The sequence below is a fragment of the Euleptes europaea genome, unplaced genomic scaffold (genome assembly GCF_029931775.1).
Source record: "Euleptes europaea isolate rEulEur1 unplaced genomic scaffold, rEulEur1.hap1 H_1, whole genome shotgun sequence".
NCBI classification, from domain to species: domain Eukaryota; kingdom Metazoa; phylum Chordata; class Lepidosauria; order Squamata; family Sphaerodactylidae; genus Euleptes; species Euleptes europaea.
Genome location: NW_026612049.1, coordinates 4,869,798 through 4,890,831, shown reverse-complemented (window position 1 = coordinate 4,890,831; position 21,034 = coordinate 4,869,798). Strand labels below are relative to the sequence as shown.

Genomic DNA, 21,034 nt, shown 5'->3' with positions numbered 1-21,034 from the left:
TGATACTGCTAAACAGCTCTGTAATAGGCAGTGTATTATACAGAGGAAGAAATGTGCATCTACACTATTCATTTATGTTGTTTAACAGAACCAACTCTGTTGTTTGGCAAAACAGGTAATTGTCCATAGCACCATATCGGTAGGAGGTGTAAGAGATAGCCGCGATGTCTGATGTTATTTTCATTTTTATTTATAGAGTGTCCTCTATGAAGATAACACAAAGTACAAACAAAATAGATCTATGAGTCAAGAAGCTGACAGAGACTGTTTTAAATATTTAACTAGAGTTGCAATTCCCAGGACAATACCTCAGTGTGTATGTATTATCAACAGGGAATAGTGCTAGGTGTCATGGGTAAGGAAAATACTGCTTTAGAGGGTATTCATAGTCAGAATCAGAACATCTGAACAGCAAGAGGAGATCCATGGAGTAGGGGCTGTGACAGGCAGTGCAACTGAAGAGTGCAACTCTGAAGTCAAAGGCCAAAAACGCATGGTCCCTTAACCCACTTTATTCCTCGTTTCAGCCAGGATCAAGTTGCCCCGGGCTGGGGGGAAACTGTATGCATTGCCTTGAAATGCAAGGACGAAACTGTGTCAATCGATCCATGTAAACAGAAAGTGTGGGAGACGTGAAGTTCCTGTTTAGTTTGGCACACACCCCACGCCCCCGGTGATGGTCATTTCAAATTGACCTATGAGGGCCTTCCCTATCCTGGGAAATGACCAATCACAGGGGGTGGGGTTTTTGCAAGCTAAACAGGAACTGTGCACGTCTCCCACACTTTCTGTTTACATGGATGGATTTGCACACAGTTTCATTCCTGCTTTTCAAGGTAATGCTTACAGTTTCCCCCCAGCCTGGGTCAACTTGATCCTGGTTGAAACGGGGAATAAAGTGGGTTAAGGGACCATGCGTTTTTGGCCAATGTATGTCACTTTGCTTAGGACTGCATCAAGGAAGAATGATTAAGCTGTTAATAGGCAACTCTTTTAGGCCCTGCAAGGACCAATCATATATGCCCTAACTAGAAACTTAATTTGCTTAGATAGTCTGTGAATAAAACAATTCACCTACAGCTTTATTACTATTGCCTAACAGAACTGTTCATTTTAATTTTTTTAGCTGTACTGTGTTAAAAGCTTTTTTGGCACCCATGAAAATGACATTCACAGATTTTACGTCAATTCCTTCAGTCATGTCTTTCAAATTTATACATGAAAAGCTTATTTGAGAGATGGTTATGATTACTTTTTATAATCTAACATCAACACAGTTTGCTCTGTTCTGAAAAAAGGAAATATGGAGGAGGACTTCATAAAAAGAAATATATTCCAGTTACTAAAGACTTGGAATGAGGGAATGGGTTTTGGTCACAATGAGGCTTTGATGATCAAAGCATGACAACATATTGTCGAAGGCTTTCACCGTCAGAGTTCATCAGTTCTTGTAGATTATCCGGGCTGTGTGACCGTGGTCTTGGCATTTTCTTTCCTGACATTTCGCTGTTACTCCTCTGAAGATGCCTGCCACAGCTGCTGGCGAAACGTCAGGAAAGAAAATACCAAGACCACGGTCACACAGCCCAGATAACCTACAAGAACTTATGACAACATAATTTTGAACATTTGTGGAGGAAAAGTAAGGGAAAAGGAAAAGGAAAAAGGAAGAGAGAGAAAGAAAGCTAGATTTAAATCTAGAGCAAAGAGTGGCATAAAGTGAGAAGTTTCAGCTGCCTAGATGTCAAAGGGGATTGTGCACAGGGTTGCCAACTCTGGGTTGGGAAATTCCTGGAGATTTTGGAGGTAGGGCCTTAATAGGGGTATAATGCAACTGAGTCCACTCTCCCCAAAGAAACTGTTCTTTGTAATCTTGAGGGCTGTTGTAACTCTGGGAGGTCTCCAGGTTCTCCTAGAGGTTGGCAACCCTAACATACATTCAATAAAAGGTTGTTTCTGATACTTGTTAAGATGCCTCACTAAATAATCTCAAATTTCATATAACTAAAATTAGAATAAATGAAAATCACTTGAAGAGTAGAATATGGAATGTGCAATTGGAAACAACTTGTATAAAGAAAACATGCATAAAACCAGCACTAGATCACACACAGACTATAGGTGAGATCCAACATACTGAACAGGTAATCTTCATGCACACACGGGAATACCTGAAATTCCCTGTGTGACGGATACAGGGTTAAACTGAGCGACTTGGTAACTGTCAGCCAATGCCAGCAAGCAGTGGATGGAGTCTGGAAAACTGACAGGCTTCTTTTTGGAGGGAGAAAAGATATCTTGAGTCTTTGGCTCTGAGCTCCTGAACTGTGTGGTGGTGTGGAGAGACTCTGAGAACACTTGTTCAAATACTACCTAGCTCAGGGGTGTCAAACATAAGGCCCGCAGGCTGGATGTGGCCCCTTGAGAGCTCTTATCTGGCCCGTGAGCCAGCTGAGGCAGCCACCCCCCTACTCTCAATTTGGGCTGGTGATGCATGGCCCGGCCAGGCCTGACCAAGTGACATTTATGTCATATCCGGCCCTCGTAACAATTGATTTTGACACCCCTGACCTAGCTTGTTTAGAACCAAACCTGAGTAGCGACAAGGGGAACTTTGTGGCAGTGTGTGATAGACCTTTCTTCAGTCACTTGGTGGGAGGTGGCTTCTGAAACAGGGAGACTCCTAACTCAGTGTTTTGGGGAAGAGTTGTTTGTTTCCACAGGAGGTGGGTGAATCTTAGGAGTGAGAAAGGTTGTGGATGAAACTCCACTCACTGATATTTTGTGTGTGCTAGGTTAGTTTGAGTCCACACTAAGTGTTTTGAGTATAAAAATATTTTGAACAACATCTAAGTATATTACTGAGTATTCTGAAGTAACTGAACTGAGAACTAAGAACTGTGCCTGAAACTATCTAAGATTTTGAACTGCCTGTAACCATTTAAGCTTTGTTCTTCTCTTGAAGAATAACCAATAATCTAAAAACCTTTCTGTAAATAATAAACATCTTTTTATTCATACTTTTACATTCAGCTTCAGCCTCTAAGCCTTTCTATTTCTACTGGGGGGAAGGAAAGGAAAACTCTCCTCACAAAAGCAAGGGTGACTGTCTGTGGGGTAGAAAGAGTATTAAATCCTCCTCTCAGCTACTGGTAACAGGGAGACGTTTCTGAGGGTCCATAAAGGTGGGGAAAGTAGAACAGAAACTCCTTCCGTGCTCCCTCACACCCTGAAACCCCAAAAGTTATTCCAGAAAGCTGTAAGACTGTGTATGCATACTACAAAAGAAGTGTAGAGAGAACCTGGGTACACACCTGGGTAGTCCTCATGTGTGGATTCTGTACCTCATGGCCTCACGGTCAGGATCCAGGAGCTACTTAAGCCTATACAAGGAGTTTGTACTATGACAGTAGAATTTTTTTTTTTAAATGAACAGTTAACCACATCCTCCTCGTGACTTTATACAAATTGCTTTTGAAACTACTCTTGGTTTTAGAGGCAGGTCACCATAAAGCATTAAGGGGGGAGGGAACAATTCTAAAGTTCTCTTGTGCTCAATAACTACTTTCATAGTTGTCTGGATCTGGGTGCATGATTACAACCATTACATATTTTGATAACTAGAACTGTGAGACAACTAGATATAATGCCTTTCGGTGCAATTCTAAGGGGGGGGGTAGTTAAGAAACACCTGGGGACGGCGCTGCCGTGCTGCCTCCTGAACAGCTTGCAGCAGTGCAGTAGGAATAATAAAATAATTTCCCCCCCTAAGCCCTGTAAAACTGCTCCACAGAGTTTCACAGGGCTGTACCATGATTTTTGCAGGTGTAAGTTTGCACCTGCAAAAAGGGGTGTTCCGGGGCGAAAGGGCTTAGGGAGCAGACTAAAGTCAGTCCTGTCCCTGGGAATTCCCCCTATGGTGCTACTGCGAGTCTTTGCAGCAGAGATATGTTGCCACCACAGCTGCTCTGGCGCTCAAGCATGGTGCTGCTGTGCTGCTTCCCGGCACTGGCGTAAATAGCCCTGTGCCAGTGATAGTGCAAGTTTAGCTGGTGCAAGTGTCACTAACACCGGTGCAGAGGTCATTCGCCCACCCCCCTTTGTGAGGTGCACTGCCCATATTGTTATGCTGCAGTATTTGGAATCCTAATACTGAACTGATTGAGTATAACATTTTCAAAATACTGATTATGGAGGGTTTCTTTTTTTTTTAAAGCAAAGCTTCCACTTACCTGCAGTGAACAACCATTGGTCCAGCATCAGGAGGATTACAGGTTTTGACTCGTCGTAAGAATGCTAGGAATGGTGTAGGGTGTTCTGGAACTCCATGGTCAGGCCAGGCAGTGAACTGGAACTGCCTTACTTCTCTTTTCTCACTTGACCCATTCTACAAGATAACAACCTTGGCTGAAATGACTGCTTAATGCCATGAGAGTGAAAAGACAACAGAAGGACACTTCATCATGAAACTTATGCAACATTCTATCTGACAGAAACAACACAAACAACTTTATGACAAGATGCTGCAATAAATTGTCTTGCCATGCAAGCCATATCTATCATTCATCTTGACTTTCTGTCCACTTTCAATAGATAGTTGTTTTTGATTAATTACAGCAATTACATTAGCAAAGATGGTGCTGGACAGCACACACTCAACACTGGCAGTTGGTATGCCTGCTAGCCACTACTGGGATCAGCAACTTGTGTATACCCAAAATGCTTAAAAAAAAAGTTGTAGTTTGCTTAGGCAAAGGAGAACAGAAGGAAAATGTTCAAATGTCTAAAAGGCTAATGTAAGAAAGAGGATTAGAATATTTTAGAAGAAAGAACATGAAACAATGTATAGAATATACAATAAGACTGATTTAGCTTACATGTCAGGAAATTAAAGATTGTTGAAAATAACAAAGATCCCTCTGAAAATTACTGCTGACAGAAGGAGTTCTGTCAGTGAACCCTGACTTCCTTGCTTCTCCTCTCCCACTGCAGCCCAAATACTCCTAGAAATGCTGCTCCTGACAGATGGGAGACCCCCTAAGAACAGCTTGAGGGGGAAGACGGAGGACTGACTCAGGAGGGGAGAATCAATGAAAAGTACCCCACCGCTTGCAGAAATGTTAGGCAGGATCCAACCCAAGGAATTTGGTGGAACTTTGAGAGGAAACAGGGTATCTGTCAAAAAATATTTAGTTTTAGGGAATGTTGCTATTGCCATCAGATAAACTATACGTCTGTAGAAAATCTTGTCAGTTGAATGCATCTATCAGTGCATTCCTGAGAGGAATGCCTGCACTGGACTTTGGAGGCAACTTGGCTATGCTGCCTCCTCCTGGCGTCAAAAATCCTAAAAGGTGGCGTAGCTTGCTAAAAATAAAAAGGGGTGTTCCCGGGCCAAAAGGGCTTTGGAGGCCGCCTAAAGGCAGGAATGCCATAACACCCCAGGAATGCCTTCCAGGATGCTGTCGCGGCCTTTGATGGCATTCAGAAGGCCCTGTCGGCATCCTGGGTCAGCGTCAGGGCCTTCCCGCTGGCATTCAGGCCACTAACATTGGCGTTAGTTGCCTGGACGCCAGTGCGGGGGGCCCAGACACCTTTGCGGTGCCTTCCTGACCTCCTAAGGGCTTTCACCCTTAGAACTCATGAATGTGCTGTAAGTGATGGAACAATGAGAGCTCCTCCTTCCCTTTTAAACTGAGATAATATAATACATGTTTGTGATACAGCTAACATTTCATTCCAGAACTTCCTTAGAAATGTTGTGTTTCTATAAAACATCTCCCACAGTCTCATTAATCCCGCCTCCCTCAAATCCTGCAGGGGAGTACCTTATAAAGTGCAAATGTTCTAACGCAGTATGTTGCTAATTCCACGGTGTCCAGCAAAGTCACCTGGATCAGTCCATATGTTTCTGTTCCTCTGCTAGGCCAGTACTGATCACACTTGACCTGAAACAAACATCTGAAGTATTAATATGTTCACTTTAAAAGCCACAAGTCCCACAATTAAAAGTTGTGAATGAATGTAAACAGGCGGAAATGAATGCTACCAAGCTGAGATAGATATCACATCAGCATTCACTCTGGCTGCTATGAAAATGATCCAGGAAGCAGGGGATGGTATTCTAGGGAAACACCATATGTTCTCCTAAAAATGAACCTTGAGTTTATTTGGAGGTTCTAGCAGAGGAGCACAACTGTCATACGGACTTTGACTGAAATACAGTACATTCCTTCTATGTAGGATGGTTGTCCTCTTCCACTTAGTGCACAGATTCAGGGGGGGACACACATGGAATGGTGAGGAAGGAAGGGGACACTTGACTAGCCAGCCAGATCAGCTGGATTAACCCTAGCAATCAATGGGGTGACAGATGTCACAGCCAGATTGCAATACTTTTTACCAACCTATCTACGTACTTGTTAGGGAAACATGGTTTAAATAACTTCCTCAGTGCTCAGCATGCCTACTGAGACAATGAGCCAGGACACTGCAGGTTTTATTGGCTAAATCTTAAAGCACACCAAGACACTTAGTAAAGCTTTAGGATTATTCTTGGAATTCAGCAGACCAGATGGTATACATCAGCACACCTATGTGATATATGTAGCTAGAAAACAAGATTAATGAAACTATCTCTGCTTATAAAAGAGGCTTCTTCACTATCCTTCACTTTCCTTGCCTATGTATTGTAGTTTGGTATGTCCCAAATGAACACATTCAGGAATATTCAAGGGGCCAGAAAAAGGTTTTCAAAGTAGGACAGAATTGATCTTCCACTTGTATTTAGTTCCAGATTTGAACAAAAGATGCATATGCCCCTCTTTTTTGCTGTTGAAAGGGAAAAGGAGCCAGCCCAAAAGAGAGCAAGAGAAGAAAACAACCTCTAAAATAATAACCAAGATTGTTATTAGGACAGCCAGTAGTGGTGGCTGTTGTCTCCTTGTAGGGTTGTAGACCAAGGAAGAGCCAGAAAACAGTGCTGCAAGAACTTGTGCTTGTAGTGGCTACCTGATCCAATTGCTTCTCTTTGTTCATAGAGGAATCAATTAATGCAATACCTCATTAATAATCTGCACTGGTTCTAAGAGTTGCAAAACACATTGGTCTGCTAGAACATTATAATGTTAGATTCAACTCTTGTGCTTTGCCCATTCACATTTATTCGGCAGTGCGGCAAAACATATTAGATTAAACCCTAATCCCCAAATCACTGGCTTCTGGGTTAAGCAATTTGAAAGCTACAGTTTTACTGCAAATAGAACAGGACTGCAAGGAGAGATTGGATTGCTTTGGCAGAGAATATTTTAAATGAACTATGTCACAACCTATGAAGAGTATTATAGAAAAATATAATTTTCTTCTTAGTACTCTGTTATGAAACATATGATGGTATTACATTAATGGGTCTTTAAAAAACATGACTTGATAGGAAGTGTTCATACATCAGATTTTAAAGGACATTTCATCTGGTGAAATTTCCATTTCAAAATATTACTTGCTTTAGCAAGCAAAATGAATCTGTAAACAGACAGATAAATAATACAAGCATATGCTTATCATTTCCACAGCTAAAAAAAAATACATTTTGTTGAAAGTATCATCTAGTGTATAATGTGACAGGCTACACAATCCCTAAGAAGAGATAAAGTTTACAAACACCTTAAATCATTTTAATCTAAAATGGATGATATACTGAAATTTCTATGCTTCACAAAGAACTTACGTTCAAAGGGATCCAAAGATTACTTTACATACACCAAATACCCTTGATGTCCTGTGGATTTTTGAACTCTCTGAATGGTAGCTACCCATGATGTGTTTGTTTACAAAAATTTATATCCTGCCTTTTTGCCTTGATCAGGATCACTAAGGCAGCTTTTAGATTAAATACATACATAATGAAACACATCTTAAAAGCCATTAAAACCAAACAAAAACACAGCATTAAAACACGTAAAACCAAGCTAAAATACACATGGTGGGAAAGTGCTGTCAAGCTGCAGCCGACCTGTGGTGACCCTATAAGGGTTTCAAAGCAAGATACATTTATCATTGCCTGACTCAAAGTAACAACCCTGGACTGGCTTAGTGGTCTCCAATCCAAAGTACGAACCAGTCCAACCCTGCTTAGCTTCTGAGATCTGATGAGATCAGTCTAGTCTGGGCTGTCCAGGTCAAGACAAAAAAATACATGTTTGTGTAAAGTGCCATCAAGTTGCAACTGACTTATGACAACCCAGTAGGTGGGCATGTGGGTAGGTAGAGAGGCACAAGTGGCAGTCAGAGGAAAAGAGGGAGGCTCCTGGGCATTCCTTTACCAGGGTCGTCAAAACCTGGGACCATCCCTGCATTGAATGCAGGAAGTCCCAGGTTCAGTACTAGCATTTCCACAGTCTCAAGCAGCAGGTGTTGTTATCAGACATTTCTCTGCTTGCTAGAGCAGTCAATACTGAGCCAGAGAAACCAATGATCTTACATGGTATAAGGCAGCTTAATATGTTGAATACAAAGGCTAAAATACTATAGTACTATAGTACTATAGTACTCAAAGTAGATGTTTCAGTGATATAGCCCAAGGGTTGTCGGTTTTGTAGTAATAACAAGGAAACAACACTGTGAAATACACTGGAAGATACGAAGCCAGGGGTGGGTGGGTGAGGAAAGTATTTGTCAATCTTAGTAATCCAAACTTCTCAAGGTATCCAGGGAAGGGATAAGGCCATGGAGGACAGATGAAATTTCGCTCATCCTCTGAGCACCCACTATAAATGTTGAATCAAGAGTTAAAAAAAAACCCCAAAAACAACAACTCTCAGCACAGAAGGTAATGAAACGGTCAAGAATTGTATCAGGAGTGGTTAGAAAGGAAGACAGTGCACTAGGAGATCATCAGTTCAGAACGTATGGCACCTCTGATGAACTTGTAATAAGCACAAAATACAAAGAACCCAAGCAACACAAGGGGAAAGAAATGGGGATAGAAGACTTGACGCCAGCAAGAAAAACAAACATATACTAAAGTTACACCAGTCCACTGATAACTAGAAGTGTGAAGAACTCCACAAAAGTGACAACTTGACAGAAGGATGCTTGAAAGTGTGACTGTATTTTGTAATCATTGAAAAAATAGCTGATATAAGCAGTTATAGATTCAGTACCTCAGTATTTGAGAAATGACATGATTACCGCTATCTGAAAATTTTGGTACTAGTGATACCATTTCAGGAATCTGTTTCGGTTATTTTTTTTCAGATTACAAAATATTTGGGATCAGTGAATGGTAGATGTGGTGCTACCATCCCTTGAAAACAATAAAAGTTTAGAGGGTGTTTAAAGGGCTGTGGCAGCATTTATTTATTTATTTATTTATTAGACTTATAACCTGCCCTCCGCAGCAAGCCGGCTCAGGGCGGGTAACATCATTAAAACACATCAAAACACAATCCTCAATAAAATCAACAATAAAATTCTAAAATCCTAAACACAATGGCACACAAACTCTAAACAAACCTTAGGCACCATACGGTGGGAACTCTTCAAACTATGTTATTCCCACTCAAGGAAGGGAAGTGTGGGGAGGCCAGTAAAGATGGTGTAAGATGATATAAGCTGATATAGGTGGCTCTCCTCAGTTGTAGGCTTGGTGGGAAAGCTCTGTCTTACAGGCCCTGTGGAAAGTTTTCAGTTCCTGCAGGGCTCTGATGTTACTAGGCAGAGCATTCCACCAGGCCGGAGCCAGGACTGAAAAAGCCCTGGTTCTTGTTGAGGACAGCCGCATGCTCTTAGGGCCAGGGACCACCAGTAAATTCTCATCGGACGATCTTAATGTTCTTCAGGGGGTATACCAGGAGAGGCGGTCCCGAAGATATGAGGGTCCCAGACCATGTAAGGCTTTAAAGGTCAAAACCAGCACCTTGAACCTGATCCGATACTCCAGTTGGGGCCCATGCAGATGGTAAAGCACTGGCTTTATATGTTCCCTGGGCGAGGATCCCATCAGGAGTCTCGCCACCGCATTCTGAACCAGCTGGAGCTGTCGGGTCAGTCTCAAGGGCAGCCCTTTGTAGAGCGAGTTACAGTAACTTAGCCTAGAGGTGACCGCCGCATGGATCACCGTGGCTAGGTCAGGACGGGAGAGGTAAGGAACCAGCTGCTGGGCCCCGCGGAGATGGAAAAAAGCCGCATTGACCATAGCTGTGACCTGGGCCTCCGTAGATAAGGAGGCATCCAGGATCACACCCTGACTCCTGACAGCAGGTGCAGATATTAGTTGCACACCGTCAAGAGCCGGAAGTCGGCACCCCAACCCCAAACCGCCCCGGCCGAGCCACAGGACCTCCGTCTTTGCTGGATTCAACTTCAGCTGACTTTGATTCAACCATCCAGTCACGGCCTCCAAGCACCCAGCCAGTGTGTCTGGGGTGGAGTCCGGATGGCCGTCCATCAGTAGATAAATCTGGGTGTCATCAGCATACTGATGGCACCCCAGCCCGAAACTCCAAACCAGCTGGGCAAGGGGACTCATGCAGATATTAAACAACATGGGGGAAAGAATCGCCCCTTGCAGAACCCCACACACCAAAGGGTGCCACTGCAAAACTTCCTCCCCAAGTGCCACCCTTTATCCCTGAACTTGTAGGAAGGAGCAGAACCATTGACAGATTATGTCCCGAATCTCAATGTCGGTGAGGTGGTGATCTAAAAGATCTGGAGATTGAATTTCAAACCCTTGATAGCCTTGTAAAAAAAAATTGCTCCCCTTTGAATTTTGAAATCCCCCTAACTACCAGTCGACTGTCTCCTTATTTGTCTGCCCTACATACCCCACAAATGCGTAGAGCATTTGCACTTGCTAGGAGCAATGCTCTCCCTTCAGCTGTTACTTTTGGACAATATAACCAAACCAGTCATTTGGCGAGGCTATGTCCCTGCAACTCAAATTCAATTGAGTCGGTTTCCCATATCCTTCTTTATTGTCCTTAGTTTGATGTTATTCGTCACAATCTACTCGATCCTATTTTAACTAATATGTCAGGACACTCGGAGGCCCTGAAAGTTTATTGTCTTCTCAATGACTTGTCAATCGACATTACTGAACTTAAAAAAACAGCTACTTTTTCAGTTATCAAAAACAGACTGGATAAGGTTAATGATTGATGGTGTCCAATATTCCTTGTTTTCCTGTAGCTACTCATCATTTGTATGGATCACTTATTGTATGCCAATAAAGGTCTGAATTGAATTGAATTGATCTAAAAGATCATGATCGTCCGTGTCGAAGGCTGCTGATAAATCAAGAAGAATCAACAGCCCCGACCCACCTTGATCCAGCCTTCTACGGAGATTGTCTACAAGGGCGACAGAGCCATCTCCGTCCCATGGCCAGGGTGGAAGCTGGACTGGAATGGGTCTAAGACTGATGCATCATCCAGGAACCGCTGTAGCTGCTTGGCAACTGCTCTCTCAACTACCTTACCCAGGTACGATAAATTAGATACTGGGCAGTAGTTGGTAAGTTCTTTCAGATCTAAATATTGTTTCTTTAAGAGCTGTCTTACTACTGCCTCCTTGAGTTCCCCTGGGAAGGTCCCTGAACTTAGGGTCCTATTGATGATTTCACCCAGGGATGCCTGTACCACATCAAGACTGGCCTTAACCAGCCACGATGGGCACAGGCCAAGGAGGCAAGTAGTAGGCCTTACAGCCAACAGGGTCCTGTCCACATCGGCTTCCGAAAGCAGGCTGAAGTGGTCCAAAAGACGGGCAAGGGGCCTCTAGTTCCCTTACTGAATCCAAATTGGAAGGAAGGTCATGGCTGAGCAAAAAGACTTTATCCACAAAGTAGCTCGCGAATGCCTCACAGCTATGGGCCGAATTTGTACCTACATTTGAATGTTCATCAAAAGGCGTTAAAGACCGAATCACTCTAAACAATTGTGCCGGGTGAGAGCTAGTGGACACGATTTCAGCTGCATAGAACTTTTTCTTAGCAGCCTTCGTCACCATCTCATAGGCTTTCATAAATGTCCTATAAGATGCTCTTGCAGCTTCGTCGCGAATTCACCGCCATACTTGCTCTAGCCGTCTAAGCTCCCGCTTCATACTACTAAGCTCCTCTGTATACCAAGGGGCTCCGTTTCGGCGGGAGCGAAGAGGGCGTCAGGGTGCAATTTCATCGATGGGGGTGGAAACCGGACATGCCAGTCCTCCATAAGTGCATCGAGGGAATCGCCAGAGGTGGTAGGATCATGCAGAGCCCTCTGGAATCCAATCGGATACATGAATCTCCGCGGATGAGCATAAATCTGCTCACCGCCCAAACAGGGTGGAAGCAGTAGGTCAATCTGAGCCTTCAGGACATAATGATCTGACCATGGAACCTCCTCACTGGGCATCAGATCCAAGCCTATCCCAGACCCGAAGATCAAGTCCAGTGTATGGCCTCCTTGATGTGTAGAACCCGAAACAAATTGGGAGAGCCCCAGTGCTGCCATGGATGAAACTAGGTCTGGGACATGCGAAAAAGAAAAGATGTGGCGTCAGCATGGATGTTGAAGTCACCCAGGACTAATAGCCTTGGGAACCTCAAGGCCCAGCCTGCCACTACCTCTAGCAAGCCTGACAGGGTATCCACTGATGTGTTGGGTAGCCGATACACCAGCCAGATAGCCAAGCTCTCCTCGGCCAACACATTCAATACTGGGAATTTCCGGATCGGGAAGGGTCCTGAAGGAGAAAGCCTCCAAGACCAACACAGCCACTCCTCCCCCCCGGCCCATCGTCCAAGACTGATGAAGGACCAAGAAACCTGGGTGACAACCACACCCTCCCGCACCCAGGTCTTGGTCACACAAGCCCAGGTTCATACCCTGCACAACAAAATAGTCACACAGGGTGGCTGTCTTATTATTAATGGACCTGGCATTGCACAACAACAGTGTCAGGGATGGGTATTTTCTACCACCTCTACCATTGTTTCTCGGGATGGGACACAGGTTGGAAGGAACCCGAGCATATCCATATCTCCGGTTCCTTCCCTTATAACAACTGCTCCCACCACCATACCTCCCAGCCCCCCCACTGCCGGATAACTGGGATCCCCAGCCCCAGCCTGGCCTCCCTAGATTGCATGCGATCCACCTGCATCAGGCACTGCCATTCAGTGGCCCGGCCTTGGCAAGCTTTCTCTTTCCCTCCTTCCTCACCACTCCTGCTGCCTCTACTGCTTGCAAGGGTGATCTGGAGCCTGCAGCTAAGCTAAGCTGTCTGCCACAGTGGGGCTCCTGCTGGTTCTCCTCCTTCCCCCGCCATCTGATAAGCTCCACAAAATTGAAACATTCCAAAAATTTTGGAAGATTTTTTTTTTTTTTTTTGCAATCTTGAATTTGGGTTATTTTGGGTATTTCTGAGCCAAAATGAAACAGCATATTTCAGGTGACACTTCAGCTTGGAAATATCCAAATGCACCTAAGGCTGCCTTGACAAAGAATATCCTCCTTCCACTCTTTGGCAATTTAGCAGCTTATAGGGTTGCTGAGATTTAGTGAAGCATTACTGAGCTAATTCACATCCTGTTCAATTTTAGTGGAGCCACCCCATTATTTGATGTGTTCTATAGTGGAGCACCACTAATTACGTTTGTTGGTTACCAGGTTCAGGAAGCACCTTATTGTTAGATACTGACTGGATGTTTTGGAGCATTACTGGACTAATTCAGGGGCTGTCTAGTTTTTCAGGAAGCACCATACTGTTTGCATGGTCCAGTTGCCAGCAAAACAACACAGCTGTTTTTAAAGTGTTTGTTTGTCAGTGCCAACCAGATTTAGTAAGGCATTGTAACTGCAGGATAGTGTCTGCATTTAGTGCTCAGCAAATATTCCTGAGGGAGGGGCATATTGCAACCCCTAAAGACGCCATCTGTAGAAACAGGACCATTTGAGAGTGGGGCCAGAACTTTTGTCTTCAAAGTCCTTCAACAGTTCTGCAGTTTCATAGCAGCTGCTTGGTTGTTGTTGTTGTTTTTGCTAATTGTAATTCTCTTTTAAAAGTTTGTATAGCTTCATAATATACCCTGGGTGTCAGTGTTGACAGAACAGTGATGTGTGTATGTACTTAAGTGGGAGAATGACTCCTAAACAGGAGTTTATCAGGAGAAAGTAAAGGGCCACCCTAGTCTAGTATCACTAGTATGCTTATGGTAGGAAGAGGTTGTAATTAATTGTTTGGTTGGGAAGAATTTCAGTTTCTCATCTGCTTACTAGAAAGATAATAGCATGAATAATCCAGCAGCATGGCTTAGTAACAGCTTCAGAAGCTCAGCCATAAGCAATATTAATCAGTCTACTACTTTGGAATAAAAGTTTATCATGCTAACAAAAGAGCAGCAAGGTTGAGGTCCAAGATGATATTAGACAGTTTCCAAACACAAATGCAGGCAAGGCAGCTTCTCATAGCTCTTTTTGGAAAAGTCATAATTGAGGACTTCTGAGTGCTGATAAACACATAATAGACACTTCTTACACAGAGCCGCCAGCAGTTTTTTGCACAGATATATGGTAGCCTACAATGAAAACTGTAAGGATAGTGAACAATTAATGGATCCAGTTTCCAATAAGAATGCAGGCTGACACCATTTCAGACCTGAGGAGTTTAAAAATCTACATCTATTACTGAAGAATATTCATGAGCCTTCACACTCCAGCAACCCACAGATGCCAAAAGATGGCCCTGCCTTGCATCAATGGTGCTGAAGGAGGAAAGTTTCCATATGTAAAAATAAAAAAGAGATGAACACAATCCCTGACATTCAAGAGTAGAGAGACAATTTTCTGGTAGAAAGATCTAGTCTAAGTCTGGGAGGAAAAAACCCTCCAGGGGGAGGGCAAGTGAGACTTCTATTTGGCTTCTTTTCTTCAGCACCTTGGAGAAGGTCCTAGCAATACAGAGACTGAGCGATTCATCCCTCCCTTCAAGAATGCCTTGAGACCATTTTGAATATCGGAACCGTTCTTACTAGGCTTGTGCATATCGGTAAACCTGAGCCAAAAATAAAGCTGAAAATCGGCGTTTTGGCTAATTTCGGCGTTTGGGTTTACTGGCAACCCCCCCCCACAGGAAATAGCTGAACTGAATAGGCGATTCTTGAATATATATTCAGCTTTTCGAGTTCGGTTATTACCATCTCGTTGCAAGGAGAGCTATCTCCTTGCTTCCTAGCTTGCTGGGACTGCCTATCTTTGTTTGAAAACAACCTAAACGGGGAGGGAGGAGGGCCATGAATTCCCAATGGGCAGTCAGTGGCCAGCTCTGGAAGAACAGTGTTCTTTGGCCAATCACAGAAGCTGGAATTCTTTGTGCTTAGAATTTTCTGTGCTTAGCCAAAGACTATAAAGGCAAATCTGGTTCCCAGACCAGGCCATTACTCACAGAGGTTTGAGAGAGTTTGGTGGCAAAACTTGGCTTTAGCTCCTGCTGCCTGATTCTCCCTCTGCGTCCTGGTGCCTCATCCCGACCTGCTAGATTACAGCCTGCTGCTTGGATTGGATTGCTTCCTGCCTGCTGCCTGGAGGAGAAGACATTGAAGGGTTTGAGATTATATCATTGTTTTTATTTTCAACTAGTTGTTGTATTTGGAGCTTATTTTCTAAATTTGGCCACAAGCCAGCAGCAGGCCTTGCCCTGCTGGTTGGTGGTGTGGGTTTTTTCCCCCTAGTTTGAGGGGCTGGTTTTATTGTTTGGGTGGTGGGAAATCCATCCATTTAAACACTGTTTGCTTGCTGTGTCCCAGTTCAACCTTTGGGATTTGGGGCCTATTTTTCTGAATTTTGGTGGAGTTGTGTCCTTGCTGTGTCACAGTTCAACTGCTTGGATTCTGGGCCTTCTGTTCTGAATTTTGGTAGATGCCAGCAGGCCTTGGCCTGTTGGTTGGTGGGGGTTTCCTAGTTTGAAGGGCTGATTTGATGGTTTGGGGGGGGGGCACCGCTTGGTTATTGTTGTCATTGGTCTCAGTTTGTTTAGAAAGAGGTTTTTTCAGGCAGTTTGGTGTCTTCTAGTGTTCTCTGGTCTGCGGATTATAGCACTGTCTTGGAGGTTTAGCTGTGTAACTTCACAAACACAACTAGCTTTAATAAAGACCTGTTAGGAACTTGTTGAGTTACATTTCCATCAAATGTAAACCATAGCTGTAGGTCTGTAGTTTCTTACCAGTTAGGTCTTTAAAAGAGCAAAGGCATTGATTTCCAAATACTTAAATAGCTCAAAAATTTATTGATTGCCTATCCTGGCCTGCTTTGTGCCCTGCTGGCATTAAATTTACAGTTCCGTGGTTAGGTAAGCAGTTCCTTGCTGAGAAAACTCCTCCTGGTTCCTTGGGAATCTATTGGCAAAGCACAGATTTAGCTAGGGTTGAATATATCCGCACAGTGTAGGTACTTCCTCTTTTTTAAAAGGTTCCTAATTCCATCTCCAGGACAGTGTGAGAGGTTAAACTTAGACAGGTCACCAGGAACTCATCCCCAAGAGCTGCCCCACCCACACAGGTGACTACAGGTGCTGGCAATGGGCGGGAGTCTGCTGCTCAGGCTGCCTCTCCTCCTCCTGCTGTTGTCGAGCCTTCGCAGCAGAAGGAGGAGCAGCCTGAGGGGTCTTTGGGGCTGAGCTTCATGGACACGAGTCTTTCGGAACTCACCCCGAGGACCAGTAGGGTGGTGGAGGAGATTGCAGAGGTGCTGGGCCATCCTTCTCCTTTGCGTCCTTCACAACCCAGCAGTCCTTCCCAGGGGAGACAGGAGGAGAGGGTGGAGGAGAGCAAGAGAAAGATATGGAGGTGCACCCAGAGGTGTGGCCATCTCAACCCCTTTCCCCTCCACCATCTTCTCCTGCATCCCTTAGACACGGTATGTCTGCCCTGAGCTCCTCTAGGCAGGCTGCTCCGGTGGCGCCCACAGCGGCTCAGCTGCATGGGTGCCCCCTCACATTCTTGGTCTGGAAGTACTTCCTGATGGTGGAGGATCCACGTTTTGCAGAGTTCCAGCTGTGTAGGGCCCAGGTAAGTTGAGGGAGAGACCCTCATCATCTCTCGACCTCTGGACTCTGGAACCATCTGATGAAGCACCACCATGTTGCACCAGTGGCCAAGGAGCCAGGAGCCAGCCAAGGTGAGAGTCGATCACTCACCTCACCTTGTGCTCTCCCCGCTGCATGCAGTGCAGCGACTCTGGTAGGGAAGGGACACCAAGCAACTATGTCTGAGATGCTTGGTGAGGGTGGCGCTAGTAGGGTGCCAAGAGTTGGGGTTAAGGCCGCAGTGAGAAGGCTCACTCGTCTAATCAGCGAGATGATCACCTTTGATGGGCTTCCCATCAGCATAACAGAGAAAGTTGGCTACCGAAGGGTGCTCCATGACCTGGCTCCCTGGTACACGGTCCCTACTTGCACCATGATGAGCAGGGCCGTGATACCCTCATTGTACAGGGCAGCCAGGGCATATGTGAAGGCAGATATTTCCTGCACCACAGGGAGAACCATGCACTTCACATCTGATCTCTGGAATAGCCTTCAGTCGCAGCATCAGTACCTCTCCCTAACTGCACACTGGTGGCAACCTGATGAGATTCTGGGTGGGGGTGTGGAGAGTGGCGCTAATCAGGGTGAGGGCAGGTGGGCTGCCAATCATCAGGCTATCCTCCACACCGAGGTTTTCGATGTGGTGCACATGTTGGCCAACATCGCTGACGCCATCAGGCACCAGTTAGCATTCTGGGTAGTGCATGCCTCTGGTTCAAGGAAAGCCCACAGCGACTATGCAGCAAAGCTAGGGCACAAATCCGCTTTTAATATAATTAAATTTTTAAGAACCAAGGGAGGGCATTTCTTTCCAGCTGCTCTCAAGCTATACCAAGCAAAAACGCTGGCCAAACTGTTGTATGGGACCATACTGGGACCACCATCATCCTGTTTTGGCCCACTTGAGCAGATCCAATCAAAATTTTTAACAGCTGCCCTCCCCTTACTCTGTTGCATATCCAGCGCAACTGTACTACTGGAGACCCTGGAGAGCCGTTGCCAGTCTGAGTAGACAATACTGACTTTGATGGACCAAAGGTCTGATTCAGTAGAAGGCAGCTTCATGTGTTCATGTGAGACAGGAACGGTGAAGGTGGAGGCAAAGGTTTGTCTTGCTTCCATTCCCCTGTGGCTCAAATTAAATCTTAACCCTTAAGGCTTGTCACCTTTGATCTTGCAGGACAACTTCCAGTCCTTATGGCTTAAGGCAGTTTACAACAAAATAGAAAGGCTGCTCTTCTCTCCACTTTCCTTGTTGGCGCAAGGTAAAGATCAGGCAATATGCCTTCTGAAGCAAAGGGTGAATGACATAGAACATCAGGCAGATCTCAGGAGATCACCGTTTTTCCTATCACTTGAAAAATTTAGGTACATAGTCTCCCCCGCAGCATATCTTTCCCAATTAGAACTTATCAATCATAGGAAAGCTTTCACCCTCGCTAGTTGCCAGGTCTTACCATTGGCAGTACTGGATGGAAGATATAAGAAGGTCCCTATAGCAGAAAGGCTTTGCCCTTGTGGGTCGGGGATATAGAAACTTCAGAACATGACTTGATCCACTGTTCATTCTATCAAGAAGTCCGCACTTTCTCCTATGTTTAACACTTTCCCTGACCAACCAGATGAGTTTCTGGCTAAGAAGCTCCTAACTGATGAAAAATCACAGTTTACACTCTTGACTGCTAAATTCTGCACTGCAGCTATTAAAATATGTCGTACCCTGACAGGATAAGAGTAACAGAAATATTAAGGGGATCACACCAAGTTATACAATGTTTATATACATTTTATTCATACATGTAATATGTAATTTTTAGGCTTAGATGATTTGTTGTGGTGGTTCTCTTATTATCTGCTGTGGCTGTTTTTTGTTTGTTTTTTGCTGGTCAGTGAACATATTAATAAATTATGTATGTAAACATATGTATGGACACAGTAAGATGGGGCAGCATTTTAAACATGGTAACACAGCAGAAACCAACAGAGTGGCTACCACAATAATGAAACTACTTTAAGTGTATCCCCTGTAACTTTCACCTTTGCAGGGGTGGGAGGTGGGAAGAGGAGAGCTGGTGATGATGAAAGGCAGCCGCAGCACCAGTTTTCACCTGGTGGACTGTGTGACAGTGTGCGAGAGTGCAGGTATAAGCTTTCAAGAGTCACAGCTCCCTTCATTAGAAGTTGTCATTTTGGATTTATTTTTTACTTATATTGTAACTTTACATCTAGCCTACATTTGCCATCGCTTTGTACTAAATTCCCAGTAAGTGGATCTTTTGATCTCACAATCAGTAACTTTCTACAACAATGGGAAAACATGTGGGAAGCAAGAATTACATTTCCATTTACAAAAATAAAATGTTATGGTGAACGTATTGGGTTGGCTCCAAAGCTTTGATCTGCCAAATTTCATGACAGTTTATGTCCCCCTCAGAACATCATTTGAGGGAGTGCAGTGAACTGCAGCATGATGGTGAGGTGGGAAAGATCTGTTATGCAAGCAGAACATAATATGGAGACGGGGTTGACTTAGTGGTAGAACATCTGCTTGGCATGAAGAATGTCCCAGGTTCAATCTCTGGCATCCTCCATTTAAAAAAGAACATAAGAACATAAGAAAAGCCATGCTGGATCAGACCAAGGCTCATCAAGTCCAGCAGTCTGTTCACACAGTTGACAACCAGGTGCCTCTAGGAAAGCAACAAACAAGATGACTGCAGCAGCAGCATCCTGCCTGTGTTCCACAGCACCTAATATATCAGGCATGTTCCTCTGATCCTGGAGAGAATAGGTATGTATCATGACTAGATCAGGAAGGAAGGATCAGGAAGTAGGTGATGTAATAGACCTCTACTGGAAATCCTGGAGAGTTGTTGCCAGTACAACTAGACAACACTGACCTTGATGGACCAATGATCTGATTAACCATAAGGCAGTTTCGTGTGTTCATGCCAGCTCTGCTTGTGGGTCTTTGAATGAACCCCAGTGTGTAGACTCTTTGGATTATATTTAGTGTGTAAAATATTTATATCCTGCAATATTTATATCCTGCAATTGCTTGAGGTAGTTTCCAACAAATACTATAAATATGATAAAAACAAAGTTGTATGCATCATAAAAACAATCAGACAGCCAGTGAGGTATGAAAATCCAAAGATGACCTAGTTGCCCTTTAGTGCAATGATCTGCAATATGGTACTCAAGGGAAGATCTCCTGCTCTGTTTGCCACATCTAATTCCTGTCCAAGACCAAGAGGCCACAGGTACAGATGGATCGGGAGCTCCTGAACTCAAGGACCATTTCAGATCTTGGGTGCCTGTCTGAGACCCCATGCCTTCACCTCTGGCTGGCTAAGTACAGAATGGAGCATAAATGCTTCTAGTACTGTCTAGATGGATGTGGAATGGTATAGTATAGCTTGCTGGGCCCACAGAGGCTTCCTCCCCTCCCCATGGCTACAAGAGAGCCCAGTGCAGCTCCTGGCTTTTGTTGCAGTGCTGGAAATGAATGAGTGGGAGAAAAGAATCCTTCTTGCTCCCCCCGCCAGCACTGGTCCCCACAATCTGGTTGGTTAGAAGCTGGCAGGAAAGTTTTAAAAGGGTTGCTGAGCTGGCACATGTGGAGGCATGCAGGTGGGTGAAATGGCTCCTTCTCACCCCTACCTCTGTACCAGCTGGTTCACCTGCTTTTAAAACTTTCCTGCTGGCTTCTAATTATTCAGACTGCAGGGAGAAGAACTACTGGAGCAGTGTAGTGGGGAAGGAGGATTTTTCTCACATAACTGCATGTCTTCAGCACTGCTGTTCCCTGCCCTCTCCTCCTCCTCTGCAGTAACACTGCATTTGGATTTTTTTTTAACCCCCACACCTTTTTATTAGAGGTTTAAGATTCTTCTGGAAGCCCCCAAGTTTGAAGAAAAATCTCTCTTCTCTCCATGTGGACCCAATTTGTGGATATAAGTATCTG

At 44.4% G+C, this 21,034-nt stretch overlaps 1 protein-coding gene across 12 annotated transcripts in view; it reads right to left on the bottom strand.

Moving 5' to 3' along the window:
• LOC130492902 (receptor-type tyrosine-protein phosphatase delta) overlaps nucleotides 1-21,034 on the bottom strand; it is a 618,706-nt gene that overhangs the window by 48,095 nt on the left and 549,577 nt on the right. For all 12 annotated transcript variants that reach the window (XM_056866670.1, XM_056866671.1, XM_056866673.1 and 9 more), the window contains 2 exons: nucleotides 5,829-5,948; nucleotides 4,233-4,387 (listed from right to left, as the gene is read on the bottom strand). In XM_056866670.1, the coding sequence (XP_056722648.1) occupies nucleotides 4,233-4,387; nucleotides 5,829-5,948 (275 nt within the window). The remainder of the gene's footprint in view (nucleotides 1-4,232; nucleotides 4,388-5,828; nucleotides 5,949-21,034) is intronic.